Source organism: Limulus polyphemus, unplaced genomic scaffold (assembly GCF_000517525.1).
Source record: "Limulus polyphemus unplaced genomic scaffold, Limulus_polyphemus-2.1.2 Scaffold1071, whole genome shotgun sequence".
Classification (NCBI taxonomy): domain Eukaryota; kingdom Metazoa; phylum Arthropoda; class Merostomata; order Xiphosura; family Limulidae; genus Limulus; species Limulus polyphemus.
This window is the reverse complement of record NW_013666681.1, coordinates 219,437-231,050: the sequence shown is the minus strand read 5'-3', so window position 1 is coordinate 231,050 and position 11,614 is coordinate 219,437. Positions and strand designations below refer to the sequence as shown.

Here is an 11,614-nt window from a genome sequence, read left to right as displayed (position 1 = left end):
AATAAAAAATCACAAACCTTACAAAATAAATTCATTTTCTATTGATATAAATTCAGGAAAATATTAAAAAGTTATGTAAACTTGTAGTGCTAGTCACAAAGATAAAATAAGTTAATAGTTACTGGGCAGCCTTAAAGAAACACACACATTTTATTAAAAATTATGTAAATGTTCTCATATAAACTACATTTGCTAACATTTCACCCACAATTACGTTTTTCCAACAGATCTGGAAAATGCAAACATTACTGCTAGCCAGAGAGTAGCATGGGTTGTCAGTTTGTTAGATCTTGGCAATTAGAAGAATTTATTAAATGATGAATTGTTTGACTCGTTAATTTATTACATTCAACAAATCAACTATTCTTACATGAAACTTTGATAGTTAGAATAATTGCAAAAAGTTATAATTGGAAACACTAATTTTGATCAGCTGATTATTTTTGTGAATTGTGATAGTAATCAATTAAGCTGAACCACCACTGACAGATGCAATAGGAAGATAGCTAAACTGTGTGTGAGGGTGAATTATCATCTTGGAACTTAAGTTTTAGCCTTGCTACCCATTCCACAACCAGTGAGCACTTTTCGGGTGTTGACTGCACACCGTCAAATGAAATTTCTAAACTTAAGTAAAGATAATAATTCTATTTAAAAAAAATTCAACAACTTACAAATCTTTTAGAACTGATATATTGTAATTTTTAACATTTATATCATGTAATTTGTGAAGAAAATTTTCAAAATGTTCCAACATTCATTTCTGTCGAGCTCTGAGAAATTTCCTGTAAATAATGAATCTGTTGATTTTTTTAAAAATTCTTCAGCTCACTTCAAAATTTCATAAGACACAGATAAATTTGTTATTTGCATAACAAATGTATTTATTCATTTGACTGCTTCTTTACTTGTTTATTTGTCAGAAGAATGTTTTACAAATACTTGACATCACATATACAGCCTATGCACACACACACACACACACATAAGATAAATGTTTTCCTAGTAACTTGGTGATAACTTGTCAACTAGTATCATGAAAAATTTTCTAGTATAACACAATATGAAACTAAGCAAAGTCATAGTACGTTCTCAAACACAAAAACTGCAAAATAACAAGTCAGAATGACAGTGTGACTAAGGATTCGATGTATAGATCATTCAAGTTTAACAAAAATCGCATTTAATACATTTATTACATAAATAATTTATTGAAAATAAACAAAAACTTAATTGCATTACAGTATGAAAGTCCCTGTAATTTCAAACTCTGATTATACTGTACACTTAGATCCTAAATTGCACTTATTTAGTTTATACTAAGCACTGTATGAAGTGTTTATTACACTTAATTAACTAAAAGTAGGTAATTACTCAGTACTTCAGAAATCCAGAATTTCTGGAATTAAAGCACAGAGATGAATTAATGCACAGTTTTATGTATGTAAAATAGCAAAATTCTGATATTTGAAAAAAAAGCTAGAAATAGATTAATATTAAATGAACATTTCATCAATAAATATAAATAAACAGTCATTACCTATCATTAATCCTCTCACTGTGGGCATCCTTTACTGTGCATGTCACAAGGTTTATAGCAATTTACATTCAAAATTTAATTAAACTACATTTTTTCATAGTATACCAATAAGTATAGCATAAAAAAGTAGCTAATAATCCAAATTTTTTGAAATTATAAAAGTTTTAAGTTCTTAATTTCCTAAGACACAATTTAGAAAACTCCTAAATTTTACCTTGTGAGAGAATTGTGAATTTTCTCTCCAGGCTCCCCTCTTCTCTAATTTATTTACCACCCCTCCAAGAAGTATGAAATTTGATATAAATTATTCATTATAATGTTGTATTCCCTGAGGTAATGCAAAATTTGTATAGCCTTAAAACTTATTTGGTTAAAGAGCAATCAAATAGAGAATCAGATCTCTCTTGCAACACCCTCCTGTCACATCTCTCTTTCAGAAATTGTCAATAGTTCTCTATGATATTCAGTACAATATTATTAACAACCAAGGTTTTCATCTATCAAATGACGTTTTATATTAGGTTGTTTTCTGTACAAAGAATTGTCAATTTCACTTTCAGTTCAAGCTTTATTCCCATGGGAAATACATCAACTAACTTAGATTAATTTGTAATGGCTCTTGTCTCATAGTTAGAAAACCAGAAAATTTGTGATAGTTAAGGAACATTGTCTGCTTTTGGCAGGTTATTTTTCTGTGTTCTTTATTCATTATTTAATTAAATATAAAATTATTTAGTGCAGTACTACCATCAGAATAAAATAGTAGGGTTCAGTGTCATTGACAGTCAACACAAAGAAAAAAAGAAGGCCCAAGTAAGTACTATATTTCTTGTTTATCATGTGTATTCTTTATTTGTTGTTATAAAAGTAACTAAAATGTAAAAATAGGAAACTTTTTAGATTAGTTAGGATTAGATTATGTAAAGTAAATAATAATAATACAAATTATTTCATAAGGTACATTTGCAAGCAGCTTGGAATAGTTGTGTGTAATGCAATTAGACTGTGTAACGTGAGCTGCACATTTGCTAAGTAATTTACAACTTATAATGGCACGAATAGTAATTAAACATGGGTCAAAAAGCAATAAAACAATAAAATTTAATTATAAATAGATGTATACTGTTATCAGTTTAATGCTACTTAGGATAAACGAATGTAGTTTTATGTTACAATTTGAAGTCATTCTAGAAAGAAAAAAGGGTAATTAAGATTTCTTTAAATTTTTTTTTGGTATAGAGTTAGGGTTGAGAAAATAACAGATAAAATATAAAGTTTTACTGAAAAATGTTTGAAATTTATTTAGGAGGTTTTAGAGGTTATGCAAAAGAAATTTGATACTTTTCAAATGAAGAAAAGTATTTTTAATCTTAATGTGAAAATCACATTGCACATGGAATAGTAAAAAAATTATATATATATATATATTCACAGACAAATCTTTAGTAAAAGTACTTCATTAATTGGTTTGGTTTGTATTGAATTTTATGCAAAGCTACAAGAGGGCTATCTGCACTAGCTATCCCTAATTTAGCAGTGAAAGACTAGAAGGAAAGAAACTAGTCATCAACACCACCACCAACTCTTGGGCTACTCTTTTACCAATGAATAATGGGACTGACCATCACATTATAATGTCCCCACAGGCTGAAAGGGTGAGCATGGTTGGTGTGATAGGTCTTCGAACTTGCGACCCTCAGATTGCGAGTCAAGTGCCCTTACCACAATATTTCACTAAAAAATCTGACAAACATGATCAGGATGCCCTTTGCTAGATACCAATATAAGGGACTACTATAACACAGTGCTGCTACTGATTGGAGAATTTGGTATTATGCAATGAAAATTTTATCATGATTCGATACTACTAAGATTATTTTCAACTACTATCAGATCTGAATTTTAGTATCCCATACCACCAAATTACAGTAACACAGTGTGATACAAACTTTTAATTTGTCAATAACAAATTAATTACTGCTATCTTTGGTCTGTACCACAATACAGTTAACTTTCTCACTACAAGTTCAGTTGATTCAACCTAATTCATGATCCCAAAGTGACCATCAGTTTCCATTCTATAATTTTTAATATGTTTTGTGTATCTTCATAAAATATGGTGAGCTTTCATTAAATATTACAAGTCTTTTGTTCACAAAATATCAGATTTTTTAATTAAGTATTATTATTAAAAATTTCTCTACAAATATATGGAGTCAGAGTGCAAAGTGATTTTCTTGTTAGAACTAAAAATACTTTTCTTTCTCTGAAAATTGTAAAATTTCATTAGGGTAATCTTTAAAATCTCCTAAATAAATATCAAACTTTTTTTCAGTAAAACTTTATATTTTATATCTGTTATTTTCTCAACCCTAATTCTATATCATTCAGTCAATTTGATCGACCTTGTAACCACCATAAAAAATATGAAAGAAATCTAAATTAACCCTTATTTTTTCTAGAATGACTGAAAATCGTAACATGAACTACAATTGTTTGTCCTAAATACCTTAAAGCTCATAAAAGTATACATCCGTTCATACATAACTGTATTGTTTTATTGCCTTATGAACTGTCTAACTAATAATCCCACCATAGAAATTGTAAATCACTCATCAAACACATAGCTCATGTTACTGTATCGAATTATGCAATGCATGAGCTGCTCGTGAGCATACCTTGTGAAGAATTTCATTATTATTATTTTAAAATTTTCTTTCCTAACATAACCTTATCTCATCTAGTAAGTTTCTAATTTTTACATTTTAGTTTCTTGTATATTAATACAGGAGACAAATGTAAATAATATGTTGTACTTACCCGGGTCTTCTTGTTTTTTTGCTGTTAACTGTCAATGACACCTGAGCCTACTTTTTATATTAATGGTATTACTACACTAAATAATTTTTATTTAATTATATAATGCACCTAAACAGAATAATAACATGCACAAAACAAACAATGTCCTATAACTATCATAATTTAGCTGGCCTTCTAACTATGAGATGAGTACCTTTAAAAATTCAGCTAAGTTTGTCAAGGTGAATATAGTGAGAAAATGGTTTAAACTGAAGGCAAAATAAACAATGTTTTGTACAGAAAACATAATATAATATGTCATTTGATATATTACAATTTTGAATTTCTATTAGTTTTAAAAAGTATAGTATAAAATGTCAGACAGAATTACTGGCAATTTGTGAAAGAAAGGATGTGATAGGTGGGCTTGGCAAGTGGGTCTGATTTTCTAATTTATGGCTCCATAAATAAATATGATTGACAGTTATAAAAATTTGCCTTAGTAATATATAAATTATAATAAGTTATTTACATTAAATTCTGTACTTCTCAGAGGGGTGGTAAATAAATTAAAGAGGAAAGATCTAGAGAACAAAGATCAAAATTCTCAAAGGAGATTGAGGATTTTTTAAATATTTGATTACAAAAGTAAGAGTGTAAAATTTATATAATATTAAAAATTGAATCATTAACTACATTTTGATGCCAAGTATATTCACATACGATGATAATAAAGCAGCTTAATTAAATTTTGAATGTAACCCTAAAAGATTGCAACATGCACACTTTGACTTACCTATAGCAAGAGGGTTAACATGTTATAATTAGTTTTTTGTTATTTAGGGAATTTGTTCTGAGGAACATAAATTCTAAAAGCACGACCAAAGTGAAAACTACAGTTTCAACAATGCCTTCTTTTTATAGCTAAAGCAATGTAGCAAAACCTTTAATACCTCATATTTAGCATTCAGCTCAATCTACAGTGAAGTTTGTCAAACTATTTTTAACTTCATCTATAGTATTGTAGTACTATAAATTTTTTATGAAATTATTCTCCATATTTTACCATATCTTTACTCTCTTGTTACTTTTCTATAGAAGCAAGAACATTTTACATATTTCATAGAAACTAACCTTTAAAACATAAGACCTCATTTCATAATTGCAGTCCCGTTTTTGAGCTTCTGGATGCCCCCAGTAACTAAACGCTAACATCAGTTGATTTTCTCGATTACGTATAAGTTTCACTCGATCGTTCTGAAGCTTCTGAAGTTCTGTATCTGTATGGTATGTTTCCATAGCTTTGTGGGCTGCAGCATATCCACTGTATCGCCATATGTGTACTAAAGAAGAGAGGTTGCGCTGTGAGAATAACGAAATTTGCTTACTGTAAAGAACAAACTCTGCATAATACTAAAGTAAAAAGAAAAATCATACTTGTTAGCCTGTGGTCTAATAATGATATGTATATAAATTTCTTTTTGGATAATCATAATTTTTATACTTATAGAAAAATAATAATACAGTCAAACCTTGTTATAACAAAAACCAAGGGACCCAGCAAAATAATTCACTATAACAGCAGTTCATTATAACCAATTGGCAATTATGGCTTTCATAATTGCAATGCCCCACAATGCAGTGTTGTTGTTTTTTCACACATCAAACATCATGTGAATGTACATGTAACAGTAAAATTAAGCTTTCAATCTTTTATATTTCCAACTAAAGGGGATTATTTACAACATCAACATGTCAAGACAGAATTATATCACTGTATTATGAAAAGGCAAAATCTTACTTAATAAAGTCTGTAATCTTGGTTTGATGGTGACCTGAACACAGTATAGAAAACATCATATCTTCAATCTGTGATAGTTGCATAAAAATGGTTGTTTGAACATTTTCATGAGAACGGAAGAAATTGCGTAGCTTTACGTGGCAATCCATGCCTTGTGATGTTGAAGGCACTTCTTCAGCAATGATGGGGAATAACGGAGTGCTTCATCTGGCTTGTTGTTTTGTTGTTTCAGTATGGAAGCAATAATATCATCATCAGATGGAGACTTGTAAATTTCAATTTCATCATATGCAGCTGATAATATGGTTGATGAAACTGGGTTATTTTTTGTTTGATGTCTGATAACACTTTAACATTCAAAAATGAAGTCTGTTTAGGAGGAAAGAAAAACAAAGAAAGAATCACTGTTGTGTTGTGTGCAAATATGGATGGATTGGAAAAGCTGACACCATTCTTCATAGGGTAATCAAAGAAGCAATGGTGTTTCAAGAATGTGAACTTTCTACCTGCCACTTATCAGGCAAACAGAAAAGCATGGGTGGATAGTGATTTATTAAGGGATTGGATACACAAAGAAGATAAAAAGTTCGAACATCAGAAAAGAAAATTCTTCATGTCTGTTGACAATTGCTCAGCTCACCCCTACCGTAGACAACCTAAAATTTATAAATCTTGTGTTACTCTGAGTGAATACAAAATGAAACTGCAGCTGATGGACCAGAGTGTGATCAAAAATTTCATGGGCTTCTACCAAAAATGGATTGTATGGAAAATGCTGGTGTTTTTTGATTCTGGAGAAAATCTACTAACAATCAACATCAAAGATGCAATCGATATACTTCCGTAAAGCATCATTTGCCCATGCCCAAAATACCACTAGTCTTAGCATGGAAGGATAGGTCAATGCTAGTGCTGAAAACAATAATTCCAGTAAAATTCCTGATAAGATGTTTGATGAAGAAGTCAGCCTTCTCTGGAAAAGTTTGTCTTGATGCCTTGAGTTGCCTGAGAAATCATTTTTGGACTTTGTACTGACAGAAGTAGGTTCGCCACACACCAATTTAAAGGTGATGCTGTGTTGAGACTTAAACCTTTCCAGCCAACCATTGCTGGCTTTGAAGTTGGTATGATTCAATTTTTATCTCATTTCTCCAGTTTTTGCTTGGAAAATGGGCCTGTTGATCAGAATATTCATAAAATGTGCATTGATAAACCATTTTAATAATACTTACTCAACATAGCCCACAGCTGAAAACCAGAAATATTTGCAGTTTGGTTCAAATTTGTTCTTTTCAAAAACTTTCAAAACATAAAACTTTTTCTTCAAAATTGTAAACAGTATACTGGGCTTCACGTCGAATTTTCTACAGACATCACCATGATGAATACCAGACTCGATAGCTTTGACCATTTGGACTTTGTAGTCCAGTGATAGAACACACCACTTAATAGATACACAAGTTGTTGACATGATGAAGCATGAAGTGCTGTTCGATGATGAATCTGCTCCAATTTACCTAAAATCGTAGCACCACTATTTCACACTTTATTCATGAATCTGCAGGAGTAATTTTGCAGTAACTAATCATGCTAAAACTGCAAAACTTCTGCTTTTAAAACAATGGCTTCTTAATGGGGAGTTTCCATTTGGCTTGTCATATTAACAGTTTAAATGCTTACATCTCATGCCAACACAAAGCAATTAATCTATGTAGTCAGTCCTTTTGTGGTTCCCAGCTTGTGTTGTAAAACAAACGTTTGCTCTACGTGGGAAAAACCTATTATTTTATTACAAAAATCAGTTCACTGGAAATGGGGTTTTGTAGTAATTGACTTTGTTTTAAATGATGTTTATTTATAATGGTGTCAATTGTATTGTTCGTTTTTTCATTGTAACTGAGTTCATATTAATGAGGTTCAACAGTAATTAACTAAGATGTTCAAGCATGTAACATTAAATAAGACTTTCTGAAGGCCTTTAGGAAATGTTGATGAAAGAGTATCTACTCCTGTACTACAGTAATGGGCTTGTCATTCATATGATGCAGAAATATTCATTTCACATTTTCTCAAAGGCAAATACATTGTTAAGTTCTTAAAAAACAAGTATCAGGAGTTATTTTGAAGTGCTAACTACTCCAGCACTTCATTCCATCAAAGGTCAGTAAATATTGTGCAGTTTGATTGTCTTCATCTCTGAAGTGTGTCAAAGACCTTCAAACTTGCAAGAAAGTTCTACATTTAGCTGCTATAAAAGGTGCAGTTTCTGTTTGTTGTTTTAAAATCTCTGCCAAAAATTGTGGGATAGATATGGTTTGGATGTAAAAGCTCAAAATTCATCCAGCTCCTTGAGCCTGTGGAACAGTTATTTGACAAGATGGAAACAGATATAGTTACTTTTTCTGATCCCAAACAAGCATTTGTCACCATATAATGATATATGAATAGACAAGCATAAAATGGATCACTCACAAAAGCTAAAAGAAACAGATAAAAGCCAACATCATCTAGTACATTGGTGTTATCATGATAAATTTCTTAGTAATGGGTTGCTTAATGAACATGAGCTGAATATCTTTTACAACCCTGTAGTTCCTTCTGTATAGATTAATAGGTCTTCACACTAGTGTTGTTGCTTCTTTGCATGCAAGTGAATGTGTACCTCCAATATTATAATTAAATCTTTATAGGGGAATGAGTGATATTCTTTTCAGCATTATATTTATTTCACAACAGGTCATTGTGCTTATTTACTGTTATAGTTTCTTCTCAGAGCTTTGTGACAGTATTTACTTAAGTTGTAGTAATTTCTTTCTGGCAATGATTATTGTATCAATTAGAAACATTAGTACTTAGCCGACAGCATTAGAAGTATTTTCTGTTGTGATAAATAAGGCAGCTAGTACATATTGCTTAGACTGAGTACATGAGTTATTTCACATAGCCTGCCTTTCATCCATTCACCAGCATTGATGAACCTCAACACACTGGGTGAGGTGTGGGGAGGAGGCATTGTTCTCAAAAATAGCACAAGCAGTTAAGATGAAGAATCCATTAACCTTAATTTTATGCAAGCTTCTGGTGCTTCACAATTTAATAAGAGTGGAAAATGTGAACTACTTCAACCTTCATTCAAACTATCAATTTAAATATCTTCAAACTCAATAGGTGCACTCTGACAGTTCTGGAGTGATTTAGATTATGCTCTAATGAATCAAAGGACCACGTGAGAGTATGAACAGAACTGAACTCATCCTGATGATTCTCTTGAATTCTCTCCTTCAAAATCATAAGACACCTAGGACAAAAGTTTAATAATTGTTTTATCATATGGTTAACATGACTTCCATAATCACTAAACAAATTTGTAGTTAGTCTTTTTTACCATCTTAATAGTGAGTAAAAAACTCCAAACAAATACTTTTGGTCTTCTATGTCCCAAGCATGGCATTTTGTTGCTGATGCAAAAAAATTACAGTACAGAACTCTCTCTGGACTATTTAAAAGCTGATACAGGATATTCTGTCACTAAAAATTCTCAATTTCACAAACAGTAACAGACTTTTTATCTTCACTTTCCAATAAAATATCGCATTTTGCTTTCTGTAACTTCAGTGTATTATCCAAAAAAACTTTTGTTTCTGGAAAATAATCATCCATCAGTAGAACTGCAGCACACATATACAATAATTTTAATATTTCAACCAATTTGCACACAGTAACACAGATAACAACTAATCAAAACATTCTAAAACATGAGTCAGGCAGCATCGTGCTATACATATTTAAGCTCCATAATTTTCTTAGTCTCTGCAGAATATCACAGCTTCCTGAATGACAAAAAAACTAATATATTAACTTACAGTGTATAAAAAAAACATTTATCTATTTAGTAGCATTTATTTCATTATAGCAGGAAATATAATACTAGATACAAATAATTTTTAATATTTAATAATTATAACACTATTTAAGCTATGTTTTTGCACACCATAAAGTACTAAGACAGCATATAGTTTGTTAACCAGTGTACTTATCATTATGTTATGATGTGAAAAGGTAAAAAAGATATTATACTAAAGAAACATCCCTTCCTTACAAAGATTCTACCATGATACAAATATATAAACTAACCAAAAAAAAACCAGATCCAACTATGACTCGTAAGATTAATATTCACTCACCTACTTGGTCCTGATCACCAACTAAAACTTTCCAACTCCCTACTAATGAAGTATCTTTAATCTTTTCATGCACATGATGAACCCACTGCTCACTGTCATTATAAATTACAAAATTATTTTCAGATAATAAACACTAACAATTGAACATAATAGAAATTCCAACAACACCAAAAAAGTCATAAAAAGCTAACCAGTAGTTTAACTTGATGTCAAAATTCAGTAGTTAAACTGTTCAGCAAGCAAACATAGAACAGGATATTGGTGCATTAGGTTAAGCATGTTTTCATATAGCTGAATTATAATGTTCGTACATTTATTGACAACAATGCCAATAATTTCATATGTTATAAAATTACATCTACTGAAATATTTTGAACTCATTTACTAAGATTTTATTCCTGAAATGATTATTTCTCTATAGTTTATAATTTTACTCCAAGTCAGCAACATTTCAAGGTCAGCCAAGCCAAGTGTTGAGATAAATAAATCACAAACACAACTAAATCAACGAACACAATAACTAAGTAGGACACCTTGTTTTTATCAATACAAATGAACACATTAAACAGTTGTATAATACATTAATACACCTACTGTTTGCTTCATTAATTTCAGCTACATCTAATTTTAATTTCAACTTTAACACTTTCCTTTCACTGTAAAAAAAAAAAAATCTGTTTGATTAAATTCAAACAATGGAAAAATTTTAACATACAACATACTAAAATTTCTAGTATACTTACTAGCCTTTCAAGTAAAGTTCAGTGGAGTCTGGCTTGATGTCATGAACTATAAAAAGGAGAATTTTTTCTTTTTTCAATAAAATTTTAAAATATTCTGTGATCATCACCTTGAATTAACTAATAGACAGGTCATCAAACAAGTGGGCCACCAGAGCACATGCATACTAAATTGTATAAATTAAGACTGAATACTTTCATATACCAACAAAAGCAGATTGCAAAATATTATTTTGTTTTGGCTTCCTTCTTTTAATAAATTGTTCAGTTTAGAATAAAATGTCGGAGTTCATAGACAACATTACTGCCTGTGACTGGCTTCATTTACACACAATGCTAGAATACTTTTGAGAATATTACTTCTTCATTTTATGCAAATGTATGTTTTTGTTCAATGCAAGCCAAATTAATTCAGATGGTCTGCATATGAGAACTGTTCTTTGTTTTTTTATTTGAACCCCTGCTAATTGAATGAAACTGGAAAAGAACAGTCTTGGTTATTTCTCTCCACCAATTTTACTTTACAAGAAAAAGCAGGGTACTTAGTTTG

At 30.5% G+C, this 11,614-nt stretch overlaps 1 protein-coding gene across 2 annotated transcripts in view; it reads right to left on the bottom strand.

Moving 5' to 3' along the window:
* The window catches only part of LOC106461988 (protein NipSnap-like), a 63,010-nt gene that overhangs the window by 31,859 nt on the left and 19,537 nt on the right, over positions 1-11,614 (bottom strand). For both annotated transcript variants that reach the window (XM_013921857.2, XM_022389106.1), the window contains exons 3-5: positions 11,068-11,113; positions 10,325-10,416; positions 5,474-5,682 (exon numbers count right to left, since the gene is read on the bottom strand). In XM_013921857.2, coding sequence (XP_013777311.1) covers positions 5,474-5,682; positions 10,325-10,416; positions 11,068-11,113 — 347 coding nt within the window. The remainder of the gene's footprint in view (positions 1-5,473; positions 5,683-10,324; positions 10,417-11,067; positions 11,114-11,614) is intronic.